Source organism: Myotis brandtii, unplaced genomic scaffold, assembly GCF_000412655.1.
Source record: "Myotis brandtii unplaced genomic scaffold, ASM41265v1 scaffold23, whole genome shotgun sequence".
In the NCBI taxonomy this organism is placed as follows: Eukaryota; Metazoa; Chordata; class Mammalia; order Chiroptera; family Vespertilionidae; genus Myotis; species Myotis brandtii.
In genome coordinates this window covers 5,072,421-5,098,456 of record NW_005358649.1, presented here as the reverse complement: position 1 = coordinate 5,098,456, position 26,036 = coordinate 5,072,421, and the positions used below count along the sequence as shown (strand labels likewise).

At 41.0% G+C, this 26,036-nt stretch overlaps 1 protein-coding gene across 2 annotated transcripts in view; it reads left to right on the top strand.

Annotated features, from left to right (window-relative positions):
- The window catches only part of UBE2W (ubiquitin-conjugating enzyme E2W (putative)), a 65,507-nt gene that overhangs the window by 14,902 nt on the left and 24,569 nt on the right, over positions 1-26,036 (top strand). For both annotated transcript variants that reach the window (XM_014539849.1, XM_014539850.1), the window contains exons 2-3: positions 12,151-12,242; positions 17,583-17,685. In XM_014539849.1, the coding sequence (XP_014395335.1) occupies positions 12,151-12,242; positions 17,583-17,685 (195 nt within the window). The remainder of the gene's footprint in view (positions 1-12,150; positions 12,243-17,582; positions 17,686-26,036) is intronic.

The following is a 26,036-nucleotide window of genomic DNA, read 5'->3' as shown; positions in this document are numbered from 1 at the left end:
TGGGGAAGGAAGATGGTCAGTAAATAATACCAAAACAAGTAAGTATATGGTATATTAAAATGTGATGAGAAATGGAGCAAGTTTAAGGGGATGGGGAGTTAGGCCTCACATCTTGTGAAGTTTTATCTCAAAGTGACAGATTTAAGAAACTATTCTAAAAGATAGAAATCCTTGTTTAGCATAGGAAGAAACAGAAATGAGGGAAAATATTAAAAATGTAGCCATAATATATATGACAAAGGTTGCTAATACAGCAGTACATACAATGGCCAGTAAGTTTTCTTTCCAATTTCATCTAACAACAAACTAAAGATGAAAGGATAATAGGGGAGCAAGATAGGAAAAAAATTTGTTGGTACTCATTAATATCATGACAATAACAACCACTATTCCCCCTCTCCCGCAATATATTAATAATTATAACAGCCCTAGCTGGTTTGGCTCAGTGGATAGAGCGTCAGCCTGCAAACTGAAGGGTCTCGGGTTCGGTTCTGGTCAAGGGCACATGCCTGGGTTGCGGGCTCAATCCCCAGTAGGAGGCATGTAGAAAGCAGCCAATCAATGATTCTCTCTCATCACTGATGTTCCTAACTCTCTCCCCCTCTCCCTTCCTCTCTGAAATCAATAAAAATATATTTAAAAAATAATTACAACAATTGCCATTTATTTCTGGGTGAGATGCTAAGCTATAAAATTTTATTTTAAAATACTGTTTCAGGCATATTAAGGAAATGTTTTCTTTCCTACTGAATTCTAAATACACTTCTAGAGACCTTAACTCCTAATAACTTATTGAAACTTCCCCCCCCTTAGGAAATGGAAAGCCGTCAATAAATGAAGCTACTCATTCTTATTTTAAATTGACATCTTCAAAAATCAGATTGGAATGCAAAAAGCTACAAGACTTTTTTAAAAGCCCATAGCCTAACGAGAGACAAATGCATAAATCACTTCCTCATGCTTTCAGGGTACAGTAGTGCCCAAAAGGAGTGAGTGGTCACAAAGGAGAAAAATCAGGATTGTGGTCTACTGAAAGCCAAATAATGTGTTTCAAAGACTAAACAGATTTTCATTTCCAGCACAGTGAAATTTAATTTTTTTTTTCACTTTGCAAACTCCATTTTTATTTGGATTAAAAAGCTTTAGATGAACAAACATATGATACATACATGTTATAAGACTAGTTACCACGTAAAACTCTTTTGATACAGAAATTAGAATAAACCAAGTTTTAATCAAGTCTGAAAATGTTCAAGCTCAAAAGTCAACACCACCAATTTGGAGTTTTACACAGAGAAGCATCCCCTCTCAATTATTCCTCATAGGAAGACAAGGGTGGCTTCAAAAACAAAACAAAGGTCTTTTAAATCAGTTGGCTGACATATTATTTTAAACCTATAGGTTTCCTCCACACACATAAACAAAATTCTTTTCCACATGAACTTATATTTTGAAAATACTTAGGCCATTATGCTTTCTAAGCCATATCACTACAATTCCTAAACTCATGGATAAAAGGTGTATAGTTGTACTTTTATAAATGAGCAAAAAAAAATTTTTTTTGGAAGATGGCTGACCTCAAATCTTATTTCCTAAATATTAACTGATATTCCCTAAGTTAATATACAGAAAGACATGATTCTAAAATAAATTATTTTTTTTAAAGAAAAACTTAATTAGGGCCTGCCTAGTGGCCCCCTGGCCCGACTCTGTACTGCCTTAGGGAAGCTCCTGGCCGGGTCTATGGTTCCGATAGCACCTCCAGACATTGGGAAGGAGTCGGAGGAGGAGTGCTCTGGCTTCTAATGCCCCATGTAGCCCACAGTAAAGTTTTTAGAGGCTTCCCAAGAAGTCTCATCCAGACCTTAAAAAGGGAAATAAAATGGACGCATGAAATAAATAAATAACCAAAATTAAATTTCAGGTTCTTATTTTTTTTTTTTTATGAAATCATCGTTTATTTGATTTTTTAAAAAAATATATTTAATAATATAACTTTTGTTTGCTGGAAGCTTTTTGATGACTGCTTCAATTTCTTCCATAGTTATTGGCCTATTGAGATTTTTAGATTCTTCCTGATTGAGTGCTGGAATGTTGTATTTTTCTAGGAATTTGTCCATTTCCTCCAGGTTGTCTAGTTTGTTGGAGTAGAGCTGTCCATAGTATTTTTTAACAATCATTTGTATTTCTGTGGGGTCTGTTGTTATTTCGCCTCTATCGTTTCTGATTTGGTTTATTTGGGTCCTCTCTCTTTGCTTCTTGGTGAGCCTGGCTAGAGGTTTGTCAATCTTGTTTATCCTTTCAAAGAACCAGCTCTTGGTTTCATTGATTTTCTGTATTGTTTTTTTGGTCTCTATGTCATTTATTTCTGCTCTAATCTTTATTATCTCCTTCCTTCTGCTCACTCTGGGCTTATCTTGTTGCTCTCTTTCTAATTCTTTGAGTTGAAGAGTTAGATGATTTACTACCATTTTTTCTTGTTTGTTGAGGTAGGCCTGTAGAGCTATAAACTTCCCTCTCAGGACTGCTTTCATTGTGTCCCAAAGGTTTTGGATTGTTGTGTTTTCATTGTCATTAGTTTCCAGGATGTTTTTAATTTCTTCTTTGATCTCATTGGTAACCCAATCAATATTTAATAACATGCTATTCAGCTTCCAAGTGTTTGAGTATTTTGGGTTGTTTTTATTGTAGTTTATTTCTAATATTATGCCATCATGGTCTGAGAAGATGCTTTTTATGATTTCAATCTTCTTGAATTTGGGGAGACTTTGCTTGTGACCCAATATGTGGTCTATTTTTGAATCTGTCCCATGAGCACTTGAGTAGAATGTATATTCCGCGGCTTTGGGGTGAAGTGTTCTGAAGATGTCTATTAAGTCCATCTGATCTAGTGAGTCATTTAGGATTGCTGTTTCTCTGCTGATTGTTTGTCTAGAGGACTTATCCAGTGATGTCAGTGGTGTATTAAAGTCCCCTACTATGATTGTATTGTTGTCGATCTCTCCTTTGATATCTTCCAGGAGTTTTTTTATGTATTTGGGTGCTCCTGCATTGGGTGCATATATGTTTACCAGGGTTATATCTTCTTGTTGTATTGATCCCTTTAGTATTATGAAGTGGCCTTCCTTATCTCTGGTTATGGCCTTCACTTTGAGATGTATTTTGTCCGATATAAGTATTGCTACCCCAGCTTTCTTTTCCTTTCCATTTGCGTGAAAGATATTTTTCCATCCCTTCACTTTCAGTCTGTGTGAGTCCCTTCTAATGAGGTGGGTCTCTTGTAGACAGCAGATGTATGGGTCATGTTTTTTTATCCATTCAGCCACTCGATGTCTTTTGGTTGGAGCATTTAGTCCGTTTACATTTAAAGTTATTATTGAAAGGTACTTGTTTATAGCCATTTCTTTTTGTGTGTGGCTGTTTTCTTTCTGAGCTTGTTATTTCTTCTTTTTACACCAGTCCCTTTAGCATTTCTTGCATGGCTGGCTTGGTGGTGATAAACTCCCTTAGCCTTTTTTTGTCTGTGAAGCTTCTTATTTCCCCTTCAATTTTGAATGATAGCCTTGCTGGATAGAGTATTCTTGGATTCAGTCCTTTGCTTTGCATCACTTTGTAAATTTCTGTCCATTCTTTTCTGGCCTGATGTGTTTCTGTTGAGAAATCATTTGATAATCTAATGGGAGATCCCTTGTATGTAACTTTCCGTCTCTCTCTTGCAGCCTGTAAGATTCTCTCTTTGTCCTGAACATTTGCCATGGTAATTATGATGTGTCTTGGTGTGGGTCTTTTCGGATTCACCTTGTTTGGGACTCTCTGGGCTTGTGTGACTTTTTTCTTCCCCACCTCAGGGAAGTTTTCTGATATTATTTCTTCGAATAGGTTTTCTAATCCATGTTCATCTTTCTGTTGTTCTGGCACCCCTATTATTCGTATGTTGTTTCGTTTCATGTTGTCCCAAAGCTCCCTTAGGCTCTCCTCCTGTCTTTTAATTTTTTTCTCCATTTGCAGTATAGTTTGGGTGTGTTTTGCTTCCTTGTCTTCTAATTCACTAATTCGGTCCTCCGCTTCTCCTAGTCTACTGTTGATACTTTCAATGGAGTTTTTTATGGCAGCTATATCACTCTTCATTTCTTCTTGGGCCTTACTTAAGTTGTTGATTTTTTCATCTGTTTCTTCTAGCTTCTTGCATATGGTATTGAATTTTTCATCTGATTCTTCTAGCTTCTTGCATATGGTATTGAATTTTTCATCTGATTCTTCTAGCTTCTTGCATATGGTATTGAATTTTTCATCTGATTCTTCTAGCTTCTTGCATATGGTATTGAATTTTTCATCTGATTCTTCTAGCTTCTTGCATATGGTATTGAATTTTTCATCTGATTCTTCTAGCTTCTTGCATATGGTATTGATTTTTTCCTCCGACCGGTGCATGTACTCTAGGACCCTTATTCTGAATTCTTTTTCCGTCATGTTGCATGCCTCTGTCTCACTTAGCTGCTTTTCTGGCGAGTCCTCCTTCTCTTTCCTTTGGGGGTTTCTTTGTCTACCCATGTTTGATCTCACTGACATATCTAGTTGTTGAGTCGTTCAGTGGCTGCTCCCTGGGTGGCAGTGGCTCCTCGGGCTGTGGTTGCTCCTTGGGCGGTTGTGGTAGCAGTGGCTCCTCCGTTGATAGCAGGGCCTCTGGTGGGTGCTGTTCACAGCTGTGGTGGCTCTTCTGGCTGGTGGAGGGAGGCTTCACACACAGTAACTGTTCCCCAGACAGAGCGTGTGGAGATCAGGAGGCCGCTGTTGCTTGAATCTGCTGCGTTGATTTAAAGGCACAAAATACAACACAACAAGGCACAACGTACCAGGCACTGAACACGAATGTATTTACGATATCAATAACCCCAAATAAAGGTGGCCACCCGAGCTAAGAGAGTTAGGAGATAAGGAAGAAAGAAGAGAAAAAGGTAGAAGAGAAAAAAGAAAGAAAGAAAAAAGAAAAAAAAAGGAGTGCAAAAATAAAATTGGAAAAAGGGAGGGGAAAAAAGAAGAGGAAAAAGAAAAAAAAAAGTAAGAGAGAAAAGAGAGTGAAGTATAAGAGGGGAAGAGACTATTTATATGAGGGGAAAACTCCTATAGAACCGCCACTAATACCAACAATTTACAGCAGCAGATTCCTGGAGATGAATACAAACTACAAACAACCAATAATATCAAGCGACGCAAGGGAAAACAGAAGCACAGAAATAACCGGGGGGCGGGGGGAGAAAAATAAAAAGAATAAGCAGACTAACCTCACAAACGATCCTAAAAAAACCCCCAATATACTCGTCAATCGAGCAAACAACAATAAACAATAGAGAGAGAAAAGAAGAAGAAGAAGAAAAAAATTTGGATAGTGAAGGAAGATAAGGGAAAGGTGTATAAGGATTTAGAGCAGGGGATTGGACATAGGGTATATAAGTAGGGTGAAATTTTGACAGGGGGTAAAAAGAATAGGGAAGATCTAAACCTGGAGTAGGGTAAGAGAAACAGGACAACAAAAGGGAAAAAGTGGGGAAGAGGGTTTAGCACAGAGGCAAATTGAGGTAGAGAAAAATGTTGCTAAAGGAACGATGAAAATAGAATGGAGGACATTAGTCCCAAAATAAAAAAATAAAAAAAATAAAAGAAAAGAAAATGACACTTTAAAAAATGGTAAAATGGTAGCGGTAATAATACTAGTTAAAAATAAAAATGTAGTAGTTGAAAGGGTAAAATCAGGTGATGGAAAAAAAAAAGAAAAACAATGTTTTCTTAGTTAAAAGGTGAAAAAGTAATTAATTAAAAAAAAAAAAAGTAAAATAAAAATGTGCAGTAATGCAGGTGCTTCAGATCTTCTACTCTTCTTTTTGGCACGCCCGGAATTCAGGAGAATGTTGAATTTCCCTCTGATACACTGTTCCTCCGTGTTGTAAGCCACAGTCCTGATTTTAAGGCAGGCCGTATTGGTTCCCCTTACTGCTGTATTTGTATGTACAGAAGAGTCAGTTCGTGGCTCTGCCTCTGGGTGGCAGTGTGTCTGGATTGACCTCCAAGGCTTTAAGTCCTCTCTGACCAGGAGTTCTCTATTGTACCTGAACCAGCTCCGCCCAGATCTGTTTCACCAGTCGCCACTCTCAGCTCTGTTTTCCAGGCTCCCCAAAAACAATCTTCCCCTACAAGCTCCGCTAGCGACCCCAATTGGGCAATCACATGCACCGGGATCAACAATCAAACTCACAGATTTAAGAGGAAGTGTGTAAACAAGAGCCTGGGAGGCTGTGGGAACTCGCAGGGTTCCACCTTCCAGAACTCCGCGGAGTCTCAGAGCTGGTTTTTTAATCGTTACCCTGCTCTGTCCGCAGTGGCTTTTCATTACAAGGTGTTACTGTGAGGAATGACACAGGCATCCACCTCCAGCCCTCGGGTCCCGAATTGGGGAGTGAGACCCCAGAAAGGACAGAACACGCCCCAGGGCTGCCTCTAGGAGCAGCTCACTAGATAGAACAGGCGGGAGGCCCGTCAGGGGAGCAGCAACCAGGCAGGTAATCAGGTGGACAGACGGCTGCACAAGAGAAAGGCCGCAGCTGTGTCGGAGGCGGAAGAGAGGGTGCCCATGGTGCAGTGGTGATCGGTGAAGCCACAGACGGGCGGAAGGAACAGGAGCTGAGGCAGCATGGGCGGCTGAGTCTGAACCCTGCCGCCTCTGTCCCTGGGGGCGGTGGGGGCAGGAGAGGGGGCCTTTGTGCCCATAGGCACCACGTGGAGGGGACCCTGCAGTCCAGCTGGGCAGGGAGGAGGCAGAATCTCGCTGCAGAGTCAGTGCAGAGGGAGAGGAGGCCCTGGCTCCCCCTGCCTGTGGAGGCCACTGGAAGCTCATTGGAGGGACAGCCAATGGGATGGGTCGCCTCATCTTGTGTTATTTCTGGTGTAAACATTGGTCTTGCTAGAACCTCATTTTGTTTTCACCTGATTGGGGAAAACGAGCTTGTCCATGTAGGTGATAGTCCTGATTTAGGAGCAGGTGCGGGGACGGTGGGGCCAGGGCAGAGGACCCTGGAGGTCCCAGGGCCACAGGTGCCCACCGCACTGCTCCCAGGGGTGCAGCGAGGAGCCCCTGAAAACGTCATGGCAACGTGAGAACAGGCGTTTCCCACAGGAATGTCGGTCTGATGGCGTCGAACTTGCATGCACTTTTTGCCTTCTTTTGTTTTTAGTGACATTTTCTCATTTTTGTACTTCGTTAGCAGCGTGGAACCGGCCATTGGTGTGAAATGGAGCTGTCAGACATAATACAGGATTCCATGAAACTCAGAAAATGGACTCTCAGTCACCACTCGGGTCCCATTTCAGGTGCATGGCCTGCTCTGTCGAATCAGGTGAGGCCGCTTCAGACCTGGGTCCATGTGTCACTCAGCTGGTGGGCGTGGTGTTTGTTCTTTTTCCTGCTTTTCCATTGGGTGGGGATGAGACGCCAGCGCCCGGTCCTGCCACAGGCTCTCGGGGAACCACAGCTCCAAGCACACCAGTTGGACTTCTGCTCAGACCCTCAGAGTAGTAAATGTCAGGAGAGTCCAGTCCTGTGAGGGGCCCTCAGAACCCAGGTATAGGGGGTGCAGTCCTGTGAGGAGGCCCTCAGGTATAGATGGGGTGCAGTCCTGTGAGGGGCCCTCAGGACACAGGTGTAGATGGGGTGCAGTCCTGTGAGGGGGCCCTCAGGTGTAGACGGGGTGCAGTCCTGTGAGGGGTCCTCAGGTGTAGACGGGGTGCAGTCCTGTGAGGGGTCCTCAGGTGTAGACGGGGTGCAGTCCTGTGAGGGGTCCTCAGGTGTAGACGGGGTGCAGTCCTGTGAGGGGTCCTCAGGTGTAGACGGGGTGCAGTCCTGTGAGGGGTCCTCAGGTGTAGACGGGGTGCAGTCCTGTGAGGGGTCCTCAGGTGTAGACGGGGTGCAGTCCTGTGAGGGGTCCTCAGGTGTAGACGGGGTGCAGTCCTGTGAGGGGTCCTCAGGTGTAGACGGGGTGCAGTCCTGTGAGGGGTCCTCAGGTGTAGACGGGGTGCAGTCCTGTGAGGGGTCCTCAGGTGTAGACGGGGTGCAGTCCTGTGAGGGGTCCTCAGGTGTAGACGGGGTGCAGTCCTGTGAGGGGTCCTCAGGTGTAGACGGGGTGCAGTCCTGTGAGGGGTCCTCAGGTGTAGACGGGGTGCAGTCCTGTGAGGGGTCCTCAGGTGTAGACGGGGTGCAGTCCTGTGAGGGGTCCTCAGGTGTAGACGGGGTGCAGTCCTGTGAGGGGTCCTCAGGTGTAGACGGGGTGCAGTCCTGTGAGGGGTCCTCAGGTGTAGACGGGGTGCAGTCCTGTGAGGGGTCCTCAGGTGTAGACGGGGTGCAGTCCTGTGAGGGGTCCTCAGGTGTAGACGGGGTGCAGTCCTGTGAGGGGTCCTCAGGTGTAGACGGGGTGCAGTCCTGTGAGGGGTCCTCAGGTGTAGACGGGGTGCAGTCCTGTGAGGGGTCCTCAGGTGTAGACGGGGTGCAGTCCTGTGAGGGGTCCTCAGGTGTAGACGGGGTGCAGTCCTGTGAGGGGTCCTCAGGTGTAGACGGGGTGCAGTCCTGTGAGGGGTCCTCAGGTGTAGACGGGGTGCAGTCCTGTGAGGGGTCCTCAGGTGTAGACGGGGTGCAGTCCTGTGAGGGGTCCTCAGGTGTAGACGGGGTGCAGTCCTGTGAGGGGTCCTCAGGTGTAGACGGGGTGCAGTCCTGTGAGGGGTCCTCAGGTGTAGACGGGGTGCAGTCCTGTGAGGGGTCCTCAGGTGTAGACGGGGTGCAGTCCTGTGAGGGGTCCTCAGGTGTAGACGGGGTGCAGTCCTGTGAGGGGTCCTCAGGTGTAGACGGGGTGCAGTCCTGTGAGGGGTCCTCAGGTGTAGACGGGGTGCAGTCCTGTGAGGGGTCCTCAGGACTCAGGTATAGACGGGGTGCAGTCCTGTGAGGGGTCCTCAGGTGTAGACGGGGTGCAGTCCTGTGAGGGGTCCTCAGGTGTAGACGGGGTGCAGTCCTGTGAGGGGTCCTCAGGTGTAGACGGGGTGCAGTCCTGTGAGGGGTCCTCAGGTGTAGACGGGGTGCAGTCCTGTGAGGGGTCCTCAGGTGTAGACGGGGTGCAGTCCTGTGAGGGGTCCTCAGGTGTAGACGGGGTGCAGTCCTGTGAGGGGTCCTCAGGTGTAGACGGGGTGCAGTCCTGTGAGGGATCCTCAGGACTCAGGTATAGACGGGGTGCAGTCCTGTGAGGGGTCCTCAGGTGTAGACGGGGTGCAGTCCTGTGAGGGGTCCTCAGGTGTAGACGGGGTGCAGTCCTGTGAGGGGTCCTCAGGTGTAGACGGGGTGCAGTCCTGTGAGGGGTCCTCAGGTGTAGACGGGGTGCAGTCCTGTGAGGGGTCCTCAGGTGTAGACGGGGTGCAGTCCTGTGAGGGGTCCTCAGGTGTAGACGGGGTGCAGTCCTGTGAGGGGTCCTCAGGTGTAGACGGGGTGCAGTCCTGTGAGGGATCCTCAGGACTCAGGTATAGACGGGGTGCAGTCCTGTGAGGGGTCCTCAGGTGTAGACGGGGTGCAGTCCTGTGAGGGGTCCTCAGGTGTAGACGGGGTGCAGTCCTGTGAGGGGTCCTCAGGTGTAGACGGGGTGCAGTCCTGTGAGGGGTCCTCAGGTGTAGACGGGGTGCAGTCCTGTGAGGGGTCCTCAGGTGTAGACGGGGTGCAGTCCTGTGAGGGGTCCTCAGGTGTAGACGGGGTGCAGTCCTGTGAGGGGTCCTCAGGTGTAGACGGGGTGCAGTCCTGTGAGGGATCCTCAGGACTCAGGTATAGACGGGGTGCAGTCCTAAACAAAGAAACAAACAAACGCCGGCCGGCCGAAAAAACGCTCCTCTCTTACCGGCACTGCATGATCTGGTCAGCTCCTCAGGCTGCCCACTTTAGGCTCAGTCCTCCGTAATCAAATCCAAATCCCACGGAACTCCTTTCCCCAGTCAGGGGCTGTGTCTGTCCCAAGAGACGCGGCTGTCTGCCACGCGGTCTCCCTCCGACCCTCTGGGCTCAGAGGTCTGGCAAAGTTTCCTGCCCAGATCCCTGGTTTTTTACCTTTCCAGGGGAGCTCTGCCCTTCCCGGCTGCAAACCGTCTCACCAGCTGAGTAATTTCGCCAATTCGGGGTGGGTGTTATTAGTTTCAGCTGCTTACTCCATTTGCTCCGGGACAAGACCTGGAACGAGTCTGCCTATATCGCCGCCATCTTGCTTCTTGAATAATAATATAACTTTTAAGTGTGTGCATGGCAAACGACAAAGTTAAAGGGCAAATGACAAACTGGGAAAGCCTTACAAATTTTAAGTTAGTAGACAACAAAAATTTATTCAAGTAGCCATTAGCAGTATAAATTAAAACAGCAAGCAAGGGAGAATATTTTTTTTGCCAACTTCACAGAAATTGATGAGGATGATTACCTTTAGTTCTGGCAAGATTGCAAAGAAAACAAACACTTTTGCACATTGCTGATGACATTGAGAAAGTCCCCCAGTTGGTGAGAGCGTAATCCCGACATGCCAAGATTGCAGGTTTGACCCCCATACAGGGCACATATAAGAATCAATCAATGCATCAATAAGTGGAATAGGAAATTGATATTTCTCCCTCTCCTCCCTCTCTCTTCCTCTCTCTCTAAAATCAGTCAATCCTATATAATAAAAGGCTAATATGCAAAATGACCGAATGGTAGAACGACTGGTCGCTATGATGCGTACTGACCACCAGGGGACAGATGCTCAACACAGGAGCTGCCCCCGGTGGTCAGTGCACCAGAAGCTGTGCTCACGGCTGGCAAGCACAACAGTGGTGGCGGGAGCCTCACCTGCCTCCGTGGCAGTGCTAAGGATGTCTGACTAACGGCTTAGGCCTGGTCTGGGCCTAAGCCGTCAGTTGGACATCCCACAAGGGCTCCTGGACTGCGAGAGGGTGCAAGCCGGGCTGAGGGATGCCACCCCTCCGGAGTGCACAAAGTTCGTGCACCGGGCCTCTAGTCAATAATAAATAAATTTTTAAAAGAGCACATGAAGCAGTAAATGTTAGTCAATGTAATGCCAGCACTGAAGATGAGTTGGAGTTTGTTACACCAAAATAACATGATATAGTTGCCAAAACAAACCCTTTTGCTCGATAATGTGGGTGTGGTCAGAATGGGATTGGGGGGAATTGTATGTAGTTGATATCTTATTTTCATCGTTACTTTCAATTATGATATTGCAAGGTCTGAGGAAAATTTTTCATTCTTGGCAACTAAAGAGCCATTTATAAGTTCTGTTACAGTGATTCTCAACAAAGAAGGGGAGTTGTTTTCTAAACTGTATTGGTGTTGGGTTATGTTAAGCTTATTTAAAGATGTCATATATTGAAAAGATCTAGAAACATTGCTATATTGATAGTAATATTTGTCCAGAAAAAGGCAGATACTAGCTCTTTTTTTTGATACTAGCTTTTAAGCAGCAAGTTCTTGAGTTCTGAACAGATATTTATGTTTGTCTACTTTAATCCAAGAAAAGATGTTTATTCATAATCTTTATAATGTTGCATACAGTTATAATTATTTGGATTTTAAACCCATAAATTGTGAGCTTCTGTGAGTTTTTTGTTGTTGTGTACTATAAATTAATGTACACTAGTGATAATAACTGAAGAGTTGGACAATAAAAGCTGCACAAACAAGAAGGCAAAATACATAGCCATTTGGGGGCATCTGTTATATCGGAAAATAAATTTACATATCTTGGGCCCTGATATGTTATATTCTGGTGTTGAAGATTAAAAATGTGCAGGTGATCATATTTAAGAAAACAGAAATATGGGTTATAAATTATAAATAACTATTTAAAACTTATTCATATCTGAAAAGACATGTTCTTTTGGATTATATTTATAGTTGAAAAACAGTAAAAGAAGCACTACTAACACTCAACACTTACAACCTAGGCTGAGACCTTACAAACCTCCATGAAATAGCTATGAAGTTTTGTAGATAGCGGGCTGCTCTTCATAATCCTTTACAACATCAATTTTTATAAATATATTTAGACATATAACAAAAAGGTACAAATTATTATTGGTATTTTTTTCTAGAAACGACTGCAGAAAGAACTGTTGGCTTTGCAGAATGACCCACCTCCTGGGATGACTTTAAATGAAAAGAGTGTTCAAAATTCAATTACACAGTAAGTACTTAATTTTTAAAGTACTTAGTTTCTTTTATTATCAGTGTAATGTATGAATGTATTCTTACTTTATTAAATATATAATTGTTTTTATATTTCATCACATTCTCTTCCAGCAAGTGGTAAATACAGTTAACAGACCTTACTCTGTGCATGAAAAAGTGAAGGGTGGAAGGGAACACAAGTATTCTCTCTAACTCAGCTCCTTCCTTGGGAGTGGAGCAGAAGTATCTTCCCAGATATGATACCAAGAAGAGTAGAGAGAGATGCGTCCCCTCTCTTAAAAATGAATTTGACTTAGTTTAAAATATTTTCACGAGTATCATTCTAAGATCTCACAACCTAGTATGGTCTATTCTTACTGTTCCTTTGATTTAATAATTCTGTTAACTAAGGATGAATGTTCTGAAATAGGGGGAAAATATAAAATAATTGCTCCTTTCCTTTAAAAAAAATCTCCAGAAAAACATAAAAAGGATAGAAGCCTACAAGATAAAAGTTTACCATAGACCATCTTGTAGGACAAATAAGGACAATTCAAATATTGAATTGTGACTAAAGGGTCCCTCGGTCTGGCCTGTGAGATGAGCCGAAACCGGATCTCCAACATCGCCTGAGGGGTCCCAGATTGCGAGAAGGTGCAGGTCAGGCCGAGGAACCCCACTGGTGCACGTTATAGCAAGTGGTTGAGTGGCCTTAGCATATCATTAGCATATTATGCTTTGATTGAATGGCCAACCGGTTGACCAGACACTTAGCATATTAGGCTTTTATTATATAGGATATTTTAGGTTGAGAGAGCAAAAGTAACCAAAATTCACACAATGGAGGGTTGGGGGGCATACTCGTCCTTCTAGAACAGCTGTGGGCAAACTACGGCCCGTAGGCCGGATCCGGCCCGTTTGAAATGAATAAAACTAAAAAAAAAAAAAAGACCGTACCCTTTTATGTAATGATGTTTACTTTGAATTTATATTAGTTCACACAAACACTCCATCCATGCTTTTGTTCCAGCCCTCCGGTCCAGTTTAAGAACCCATTGTGGCCCTCCAGTCAAAAAGTTTGCCCACCCCTGTTCTAGAAGAAAAAATTTTTGTTACCTTTCACTTTGACATTTGAGTTATTAAGACAGGAGTCAAACATGAAGAACAGGAATATGGGCAATTAATATGTTGATATTTCGATGGATATATTGATGTTTGAAAATGCAATGCACATCTCTAGTTCTATAACAATTTTTTTTTAAAAAAATATTTTTTTATTGATTTCAGAGAGGAAGGGAGAGGGAGAAAGAGAGAGAAACATAAATGCTGAGGGAGAATCATTGATTGGCTGCCTCCTGCATGCCCCACACTGGGGACCAAGCCTGAAACCCAGGCATGTGCTCCGACTGGGAATTGGACAAGGAATTGAGCCATGACTTCCTGGTTCATAGGTTGATGATCAACTACTGAGCCATACCAGCTGGGCCAGCATTACTTTTTTAAAAAAATTTAATTTTATTCGGGTAACATTGGTTATTAACATTATATATGTTTCAGGTGTACAACTTTATAATATAACATCTCTATATTTTATTGTGTACTTACCACCCAAAATCTAGTATTCTTCCCCCCTTACCCTCTCCGACATCACCCTTTTCCCCTCTGGTAACTACCATGCTGTTGTCTGTGTCTGTGAGTTTATTTTGTTTGTTCTTTTGTTGTTTTTTGTTTTATATACCACATATGAATAAAATTGTATGATCTTGTCCTTTTCTATGTGACTTATTTCAATTAACATGGTGCTTTCAAAATCCGCCCATGTTGTCTCAAATGGCAATATTCCATCTTTTTTTTTATGGCTGAGTGTCGTATTCACTTGTATATACATACCACATCTTCTTTATCCAGTCATTAGTCAAAGGACATTTAAGTTGTTTCCATGTCTTGGCCACTGAATAATGTTGCAGTGAACATAGGAATACCTATATCTTTACAAATATTTTGGGTAGATAACCCAAAAGAGGAGTTGCTGGGTCATATGGTAGCTCTATTCTTAATTTTTTGAGGAACATCCATACTGTTTTCCATTGAGACTGCTCCAATTTACATTTCCATCAGCAGTGTATAATGGTTCCTTTTTCTCCACATCCTCTGCAATACTTATTATTTCTTATCTTATTGATAATAGCCATTTTAACATGAGGTGGTATATAATTGTGGTTTTGATTTGCCTTTTCGTTATAGCTAGTGAAGTTGAGCATCTTTTCGTATATCTGTTGGCCATTTGTATGTCTTCTTGGGAAAAGTGTTCAGGTCCTCTGCCTATTTTTTAATTGGATTGTTCTTTTGTTGAATTGTATGAGTTCATTATATATTTTAGATATTGACCCCTTGTCAGAGGTATTGTTTGCAAATATCTTCTCCCATTTGACTTGTTGCCATTTTGTTGATGTTTCTTTTGAAAACAGCATGCATTATCTTTGAATGTTGCATTTAGAGATTTTTGTCTGGCAGTAATTTTTCTTTTCAAATAACATAAATGAATCACAAAAGTTTTATTTAGTGGGATTACATGGGATGTGGATATGGATAAGAAAGATGATAAAAGCACATTAAGCTTTGTAGAAGACATTATGGTAGCATATATTAAGACCTTTAAAAACACGAGTATCATATCCTTTAACCTAATAAACCCCTGTGCTATCTGAAGGAATAGAGATATAGACAGATTGACTAGAAGGAACATACATTTACAGTACTCTACATATTTATTGAAGAATTATTCCCGTATAAGTGGACCTGCGCAGTTCAAACCTATATTTAAACATTAGAATCTCAGCTGCTCACAAGAAGTTAAGAACTGAGACTGCTCCCATCTCATCCTTACTTTGGGGGGTGTGCTTGTGATTGAAATCATAAACTCTGATGATTTGAATGTATGTAATTAAGTGTGCACATAATGCAACTACTAGTCTTCAATACCATTGATAAAGAAACTGCAACACAAAATGACTAGAATGAGATGTACCCAAAAAACTTTTAACAGTAATTATCTATGGGTGATTTTTGTTTTATTGATACTTTTTCTAAATTTTTTATGGTGATCATATTTTACTTTTTAATTAATAAAATGTTATTTAAAAGTACAGTATACTGTACAATAGAAAATTATGCCTTTTTTGACCTGTTACCCAGCTTTGGAGGGATTATTGAGGTATTTGCTTAGCTGTTTAAAAGCTGTAGCCCTGGCTGGGTGTCTCAGTTGGTTGGAGCATTTTCTTATACACCAAAAGGTGGCAGGTTCGATTGGTTTCTGGTCAGGGCACATCCCTAGGTTAGGGTTCAATCCCCAGGTAGGGGGTCTTTCTGTCTGTCTGTCTCTCTTTCCCTCTTCCCCTCCCTCTCTTCCTAATATATGTATGTATGTGTGTGTGTATATATATATATATAATTAAAAAAATCCTTGGGCAAGGATTTTTTTTTTTTTTAAAGGCTGTGCTTGGGTAGATCACATAAATTTATGGTACATTGTCCTAAAAATTGCCTTATAAAACAGAATGAAAGGCTACCAGGAAGTCCTGAGTTTTCCTCAGAATATCGCTTTGCAATGGTTGTCCAGATTAGGGGGGGTGGGTAAAAGGGGATTTTTTTTTATATATATATATTTTATTGACTTTTTACAGAGAGGAAGGGAGAGGGATAGTTAGAAACATTGATGAGAAACATCGATCAGCTGCCTCTTGCACACCCCCTACTGGTGATGTGCCCGCAACCAAGGTACATGCCCTTGACCGGAATCGAACCCAGGACCCTTCAGTCCACAGGCCGATGCTCTATCCACTGAGCCAAACTGGGTAGGGCTAAAAGGGGATTTTGATGGCTAGGAAGGACCTACCTAGTTTGTAAAGAGAATAGTTTTAGATTTTGTTTTTTAGTGCAGCTTTTGCATTGTATTTAATTTATTGTGTTCTGGTTCTGCTGTCAGGAATGTGCTAGGGTTTTTTTTGCATATGTAATGTTATGTATCCAACAACACTTTGAAGTCATTACTTAAAAAAAAAAAATACCTGTTTTACAATTGAAATAGTTAAAATGGGGGAGGTAAAATAGCTTACTCATGGCCACACAGCTAGCTAAGGGGCAGATCTATCTAATTTCACTGTAAAATATTGCCTCTTGGGTCTGTGGTCATATCTTTTTTACCACATATGTATTCAGCATGCATTCTGAAAATGAATAGCTGTGCTGTTAAGAGCCTGTTCACATTCGCTGTTGCTTTGAGAGAATAGGCACATTTATTATTTCACATACTCTTAATCAGTAGTAAGTGGTGTGATGAATAGAACCCCAAAACTGTATTCTCATTTCTTTCTTTCTTTTGTTTCCCTGTATTTAAAATAATAAATTTTTATACCCGAAAAGCATAACATTGAAGGAATTGGTCAGGTGTACAATCATTACTATAAGTGCAGAGATATAAGTATATTTTATACATTACCTGTTGTTCTTTTCTTTTAAATCAAATGGAGAAGGGGAAGGTAGAGAAATAGAGATTTTGATGAGAAAGATAATGGGGCAGTATTTTAGAAGCAAAGTGGACCAAAGTCATAAGAATGAGTTCCTAATTATGTCTCTATTTTATATTCATGGTTTTTATACGTGGAAACAAAGTAAGTTTGCATTGATACCAGAGAAATCTATTCTGGGTTTTATTAAACATTTGAGACATAATGAGAAACTAAGGAAAAGCCATATAGAATTTTGAATGCCCATCAGAGTATGTGGACCAATGTCAGCTTAGCTTTCTTTTTCCTATTTAGTCTTCTTTAGAACACTGATGAGATCGTCGGTCAGATGACTGTAGTTCTCAGTTGTCATTGCTGATACTTCCCCCATTGCTTCTAAAATAATTGATATCAGAATGGAAGTTAATTAGTTTGATGTTATTTATAAAATCTTCTTAGTCATTGTAGAAATAATCTTGAGAAAATAAGATAGGATAAATTGAGTAGGAATAGCACAGGCTTTGCTGTTATCACCCTGAGTTAGGTTTTTATGTTGTTTTTGATTTATTCATTCGTTATTTATTATGTTTGTTTTCTGAGACCTGGGATAAAATTTGTCTCTGTCTTTTGCTAGCTGTCTGACCTTGATCTAGTTATTTAACCCTTGAGTAGGCATTCCAGGAATGTGAATGGCTGTTTTTATAATTATTGGGAGGATGAAGTATGCTATTATACACAAATGACTCCTATCCCAATACCTGGAATAGAGGAAGTTCTTCGTGTTATCTTTTCTCTTTCTTGCCCCAATCCCTTTTATCTGAAGTTTTTAATTTGTTTTTTTTCTATTCTAGGTGGATTGTAGACATGGAAGGTGCACCAGGTACCTTATATGAAGGGGAAAAATTTCAACTTCTATTTAAGTTTAGTAGTCGATATCCTTTTGACTCTCCTCAGGTAACTCCTTGCTTTTAAAAAATTCATTGTATTTCTTATAGCAAAATGCTAAATTGGTGATTTTTTTGACAAAGAAAAACTTGATAAAGTAAATTTATTTTAATTATGTAAATAGATTTCTTCCTTTATCTTACCATAATGTAAACCAGGATCTTTTGAACATTTTACATTATTGAGATTAGGTCTTTGCTACTTTTGTACTTCCAAGAACTTAAAACTTTCTTAACCATAGATGTTAATAAAAAGGGGTGGAAATATGACCCAGGCCTATGGATTGTCAGAGAGAGAACTTAACATTCTGGAATAGCTAGGCGTTCCTAGATAAGATGATAGAATGACATTGTAAAGAGGCAAGTGCTTTGTTCAAAGGAGCACTTCTTTGATTTTGCATTGACATGCTGTCTTTGCAACATTTTAGCACTGCAAGAGCAGAATATATTATGAGATGTTAAACATCTAGACATGAGCCCCAAATCTGATCATTATAATTTGAGGCACTGTCAGTTAATGGCTTAATACTTGGACAGGGGAAAATAGTGGTGGAGGAACATTTCTGAGAGCTGTTTAACAGGGTGAATAATTAATCGGTGGAGGTTAGAGAAGGGGAGACTCTAAGATGACTTCAGATTTCTGTCTTGGTAAGGGTAAATGAGTTACTCGTAGTGGCAAAGTGATAAGACTTAATGCCAACTCTGTTGATGTTGCTAGGTAATGAGGTGTTCTGGATGATTAAATTTCCCAAATACCTGAAATTCAACCTGTTTGGTGCTAAAATATGCTATTTTTAAGGAAAGTCATATTGCATTGCTACTTTAAAGAGGATATACCATAGTCTAATAGAAATAGACTATAATAAAAAACAAAAGTAAATATCTTCCTTCTCTCCAGAAAATGATCTTCACTTTCTATTGTTGCTTTTGGTTTATTAGCATCATTGCTGACTGTTAATGCTTGAAGGCAACGGGGTCTTGAGTATATGGAAGGAGAATACAACTAACCTACTTGGAAGCTTTTGACTACTGGAGGCTTACTGTGGGAGCTCACACATTTTTCATCAGGAAAATACTATTTTGTAAACGAGAAACTAAGTCAAAAGTGTCCTCTAATCCTTAGTATTTATTTCTATATCAAATATCAAACGGGCATCATTTGAATTTCATTTTTAACATATGGTCATTTGTAATAAATTCCCTTTATCATCTTATCTCATATTTTTTAAATTCTTTTTCTCCGAATGTACTCTGCCCACCCTTCTGATTTTGGAGTTCTTTATTCAGCTCTCCCTTACTCTTCTCACTCTTCTCTGACTTCAACCATCCTAAGCAGCTGGTCCCAGGTCTACAGCTCTGAGTATAAGCTCTTCCTTCTGATGTTTAATTTCACTCCCTTCTTGGACATCTCTACTTAAGTAACTCCAGACATCTCAAACATAACACATCTAAACTCAATCTTTTCCAATTACAAAATAAGGAGATGTTTTTTTCACTGCTCGTGTTAAAATTCTTCCGTTTCCCACACTCTAAATGCAGTTTTTCAGATCCTTTTTCAGTCACTCTGCTCTTACCTTACTATCAGTGCTAATCCTAGTTCTTTTCACCCCTACCCATCCTTTTACAGTGCCATTAGATTTCTTTGAAGTCACAATTACCTCATTGGTTTTTATATGTACTAGTACACATGGAACCACCTTCCTCAGTAAAACCTCTAATGGTTCATTATTTCCTGTCAGGTCTAAATACTCTTTAGCTTAGGTCCATTCATGGTCAAGTCTGAATTTAATAATTTTAGCTATCCATTATCTTCATGCATTCTATTATATAGTAACTAGAGCAGTGATGGCGAACCTTTTGAGCTCGGCGTGTCAGCATTTTGAAAAACCCTAACTTAACTCTGGTGCCATATCACATATAGAAATTTTTTGATATTTGCAACCATAGTAAACAAAGATTTATATTTTTGATATTTATTTTATATATTTAAATGCCATTTAACAAAGAAAAATCAACCAAAAAAATGAGTTCGCGTGTCACCTCTGACACGTGTGTCATAGGTTCGCCATCACTGAACTAGAGGCCGGGGCACGAAATTTGTGCACTCGCAGGGGTTCCTCAGCCCGGCCTGTGCCCTCTCGCAGTCCGGGAACCCTTGGGGGATGTCTTGACTGCTCCCCACGGGGAGCGGGCCTAAGCCGGCAGTCAGACATCCTTAGCGCTGCAACGGAGGCAGGAGTGCTACCACTGCAGTGCTCACCAGCCATGAGCCCAGCTCAGGGCTTCTGGCTGAGCAGCACTTCCCCTGTGAGAGCGCACTGACCACCAGGGGGCAGCTCCTGCATTGAGCTTCTGCCCCCTGGTGATCAGTGTGCGTCATAGAGACTGTTTGTTCCACCAGTCTCTATGATTGGTTGATTTGCATATTAGCCTTTTATTGCATAGGATATTTATATTATACTTTGTAATGTAACATCCATCCTTATTTTGTTTGTAATAGCTCTTAATGAAGAGGTTAGAGGGAGATGGGTTCATCCTCATTTTAAAAGTGAAGAAATTGAAACTTATACAAGTAAAATGTCTTGTTCATGGTTTAAAAGGTAGCTAGTAGAATAGTCACGACTCAAACCCAAGTTACTTCTCTGTTGACTGCCAATTAGGAGTGAGTACCAGCATAGGAAAAAAAATGCCTATTTATCCATTCAGTAATGTTATCTCTGGAAGAGAAAGATCATTTGTAGAATGATACCTTTGTAAGCTCCCAGGTACTTGTTCCCAAACTTTTGGAATAATACGAGGATTCTGTTTTTAACATCAATTCATCCTTTAGTTTCTCCCATGTCGTAGAAGTTGCATATCCTAATATCCAGGATTGAGAACATGACAGAGCTACTCTGAGTCCACTAATAGATATTATTTTTAATCACATCATCTTTATGGTTATAATGTAATTATAATGGGTCTAAACAATAAACGCTTGATATGCATATAGATTTAAAGATGTTTGCCAAAACCGGTTTGGCTCAGTGGATAGAGTGTCGGCCTGCGGACTGAAGGGTCCCAGGTTCGATTCCGGTCGAGGGCATGTACCTGGGTTGCGGGCACATCCCCGGTGGGGGATGTGCAGGAGGCGGCTGATTAATGTTTCTCTCTCATCGATGTTTCTAACTCTCTATCTCTCTCCCTTCCTCTCTGTAAAAAATCAATAAAATATATTTTAAAAAATAAATAAATAAAGATGTTTTTCATAACAGACTTTGTAGAAGCCCATTGCTCTGAGGTAGTAAATTTCTTCATTCAAAGCAAAGATTATATTGGATGAGACCTGGCAGCACTGGCACTGGTTGGCTAGTCATTCAATCTCCTGTGCAATGAACAACACTAAATTTACCACTATTTACAAGAGTAGAATTTGGGGAAATAGCACTAGAATAGACCAGTCTCATTGTGAAATTATTACTTTTGTATCTGTGAGTGAGATCTTTAAGACCATACATAAACATGATAATGTGCTGTGTTTTTTCCCCTACTAGTTATAATTTATCTCACATTATTTCACTTTATAGTGAAAAGACTACCTATCTAAAATAATGGTGTTTGGCCTGGCCATTTGCTTTAAAGAAAATAATAACAACGACAAAAAACGTTTTCAGTTAATATGAGAGCCAAGATGAGACACCTTTTCATCACTGGTTTCTACGAATGTGCATTTATGACCAGCCATACAGAAAATATAATATTTTTGTATATACTGCTTTTCTATATTAGCATGCAGGTAAATGGCTAATTTAACTTGTATTGAGCATGAATTGTGTGCCAAATACCCTTCTGTGTACTTCAGAGATGGGAGTACAGAAATTAAAAAGCATTGGTCCTGCCTTATAATCTGTTTAATATTTGGACAGGTAGACATTTATTCATTAATTTGGTAAATATTTATATAGCACATAGGATAGGACAGATCCTGGACTAGGTATTGGTGATTCAGTGGTAAACAAAACTATAGGAGAAAAAAAAACCCTGCTACGTGTAGTTTGTATTCTTGTGGAAAGAGACAGATAGTAAGTAAAATACATATAGTATGGAAAACTGGGGAGGGGAACAGAAAAGAGGAATGAGGGTGTTATAGTTTTGAAAGAGTGATTAGGGAAGATTTCACTGAAAAGGTGGCATCGGAGCAGAGATCTGAAAGAGATGAGTGAGTGAACCATGTGACAGAGGTGAGGGGAAGAGCAGGTGACTTCAGTGCTCCTGTAGTGGTCCCTAGAGTGCTATGTAAACAAGGGGGGAAGTGTAGGGCATAGGGCAGAGGTAATTTGGGCTGATAGGACATTTAAAGCCCATGGTAAGAATTTTGACTTTTACTCTGAATGAAATGGAAAACCTTTGAAGATTTTGAGTAGAGAAATGTCATGATCCTACTTAAAATTAAAAGCTGGCTGTTACATAGCAAATTGACTATTGGGGACACTGATGCAGGGATACCAGATAAGCTTTTATTAAATATGTATATATTTTTTATTGATTTCAGAGAGGAAGAGAGAGAGAGAGAGAGAGAGAGAGAGAAACATCAATGATGAGAGAGAATCATTGATTGGCTGCCTGCATGCCCATGCCCCCTACTGGGGATGGAGCCTGCAACCCAGGTACATGCCCTTGACCAAAATTGGAATCGAACCTGGGACCTTTCAGTCCGCAGGCTGATGTTCTATCCACTGAACCAAACTAGCTAGGGCCAGATAAGCTATTGAAATAATTCAGGAAGGGTAGCAGTGGAGATCATGGAAGGTGCCATATTTTGTACTTATTTATTTTATTTTTAAATATATTTTTATTGATTTCAGAGAGGGAGGGGGAGAGAGAGAGAGAGAGAGAGAAAGAGAGAAAGAGAGAGAAACCCATCAGTGGTTAGGGCAAATCACTGGTCGGCTGCCTACTGCACAGCCCCCACTGGGGATCAAGCCAATAACCTGGGTATGTGCTCTGACCGGGAATCAAACCCTGACCTCTTGGTTCATGGGTCGATGCTCAACCACTCAATAGGTATAGCGGCTGGGCTATACCTATTTTAAAAGTTGGTTGAGCTAACAGAATTTGCTGATGGATCAGCGTGGAATGTGAATGAAGGGAAGGAGTCAAGGAGGACTCCACAAGTTTTGGGCTCTGCAACTGGAAGTGTGATTGTATGCTTGGGAGCAAAGAGAAAGCAGTGACTGATTTAGAGTAGAATGTCTTTAGTTGTTTTTAAGCTTTCAATTAATTTTTGTTGAAAAACCTATTTGCACTGGGACTTAAGGAACAAGAAGGGTTTATTTATGTCAAACGGGCAAGGCATGAGAGAATGTGGCCTCTTCTGAGTTCTGTGAGCTTATGTTGTTGTGGTTTTGTGTGTAGATCCTGGAGGGCTACAACGAGAGATTAAAGTGAATGGATATTTGGGAATCTGTCAAAACAGTAATGTGAAGGAGTTTGAAGTTTATCTCAAAGGACTTGGGAGGTATAGTCAGTCTCCATCAAAACTATGAAGTCTTGCCCTAACCGGTTTGGCTCAGTGGATAGAGCGTCGGCCTGTGGACTCAAGGGTCCCAGGTTCGATTCTGGTCAAGGGCATGTACCTTGGTTGCGGGCACATACCCTGTAAGGGAGTATGCAGGAGGCAGCTGATCGATGTTTCTCTCTCATCGATGTTTCTAGCTCTCTATCCCTCTCCCTTCCTCTCTGTAAAAAATCAATAAATAATAATAAAAATATAAAATATATTTAAAAAAAAAACAAACAAAAAAAACTATGAAGTCTTCAAGCTTATGTCTTTACTATTTTGCTTCTTTTCCTTTCTACCTCCTCCTTCACATTCACAACTCTTCCTTCCTGAAAATATTCACTATCTTAGACCCCATTCGCCTGTCAGAGCATCCTAGTTGTTTTATGTTTGTTTATTTCAGAGAGGGAGAGGGAGAGAGAGATTGAAACAAAATGAGAGAGAATCATTGATTGGCTGCCTCCTGTACACCTTCTACTGGAGATCAAGTTCGCAACCCGGGTATGTGCCCTTTACCGGAATCGAACCCGAGACCCTTCAGTCCGCAGGCTGATCGATGTTTCTCTCTCATCGATGTTTCTAGCTCTCTATCCCTCTCCCTTCCTCTCTGTAAAAAATCAATAAATAATAATAAAAATATAAAATATATTTAAAAAAAAAACAAACAAAAAAAACTATGAAGTCTTCAAGCTTATGTCTTTACTATTTTGCTTCTTTTCCTTTCTACCTCCTCCTTCACATTCACAACTCTTCCTTCCTGAAAATATTCACTATCTTAGACCCCATTCGCCTGTCAGAGCATCCTAGTTGTTTTATGTTTGTTTATTTCAGAGAGGGAGAGGGAGAGAGAGATTGAAACAAAAATGAGAGAGAATCATTGATTGGCTGCCTCCTGTACACCTTCTACTGGAGATCAAGTTCGCAACCCGGGTATGTGCCCTTTACCGGAATCGAACCCGAGACCCTTCAGTCCGCAGGCTGACACTGTATCCACTGAGCCAAACCAGCTAGGGCAGAGCATCCTATTTGAATAAAACAAATCTGAAGTACACCTATATTAGGTTGTAAATGTCCCAGTTATAGTTGTTTTTAAGCTTTCAAATAATTTTTGTTGGAGAAATGTTAGGCATTTTAGAAATAGGAGGGGAATATTTTTTTAGGAGGTAGAGGACACTTTAGTTTTGAAACCATATTGATGCTAAGAGCAGTGCTGAAAATATACTTGCCTTGACTACAAAGCTTTCGAAACATTGGGGCAAAAGAGTAGTCATTTCTCCCTCACCCTTATTCCCCTCCTTTGCATGCCCCGAACATAGACCTTTCATTTAGTTGCTGAGAACTCCCTAACTGTGGAGATCCCAAACCTGTCTTCATAGTGTCCTCGTCCTGTTATCTGTGCTCCAATTCTCCTTGCTCTGTCATATGATGGCAGGTAAGCTTTCCAAAGTCTTAATAACAATTTCTATTGCCTTAAATGGTCTAGCACCTAGGATATCTGACAATGAACCCGGTTCATTCAAGCATTGGAAGTAAAGCGGAGGGAAGGTACAGGAAAAGACAGGTAGGCTAGAAGATCACAGGGCATAAAGGAGAGAATGGTTACCATCCACGGGAACCCAATCTTAGTTTAATTATAACCAGAAATTTTGTCTTTGCAGTACAGGTATAGCTGTATGGTCATGGTAATTATGAAAGACCGGGAAAACGGTTAATACTGATGCTGCCAATTCATAGTAGATGACCAAAGGGAGGAATTGAGTTGAAAACTATGTTAAAATCTAACCCCAGTCACTTTTGTCAGAGATTCACCATTTACACTAGACTACCTATAATCATATATTATTCATAATTAGATACCCAATTTAGTTTATTACAGTAAATTCTCTGCTTGTGTATTCCATTTTATGGTTACACATTATTTCATCTACTTACAGTTTTCATCAGGAAAAAAGTATTCTCTCGCATTGTCCCTGGTGAAATCTTGGTATCCGTATTATCAATTGGCTTTTATAATTATAGCCTGTTTTCTACTACTCATTCTATATATGCTGTGTTTTGACCTAACCTAACACCAGATTAGGTATCTGACTTTATAATTACTTCTAGCGCACTAGTCTGAACATAGTAGTATGCCTTCCTGTGGTAAGACCTCAGTATTGTACGGTTGAGCTTGATGCTTGGAAATCTTATATATGAGTACCATTAATTTCATATTAGGAACAGCTGAGCTCCAGCCTTTATTTTGTCACTATTGGTGGCTTTCAGTTTAAATTTTAGTAGTTTTTTATGACCGTACATTCAGTGGATGTGTAATATGCACACATAAAATTATATGGATCCTGAGCACAGTTCTCAGATCACACCTGCTCTTGAAAATGAGCCACATTGATAGGGAGATGTTTGGAAGTTTAGAGACATCTGAGGACTGCTTCTAATGCAGACTGAGAACTTCAGGTGTGGTTCATATGCATTAGCTCTATATGACTAGTTTGTATCTGAATAAATTATTTTTAAAATAAATAAATTAGCAACATTCTTACTCCCTTTGGTTTCAAATTTGTTTATATTCAGTTGTCTTGCCAGATTTGTTTTAGATAGTTTAATCAGCTACTTGGGGCTTCAAATAAAAAGTTTTGAACTCTGAAAATAGCTTAATTATCTCTTAAGGTTTTAGAACTTAGCTGCATTAAAATAACTGAAATGTACATTTCCTCCTTTGGCTTTTACTGGTGTTAAGTAAATGAGGATGATTAAGAGAGTGATCTTGAAGAAATTCAGCCTTGGTTACTCTCCCAATCCCATGCAGAGGACCAGAATAGCAA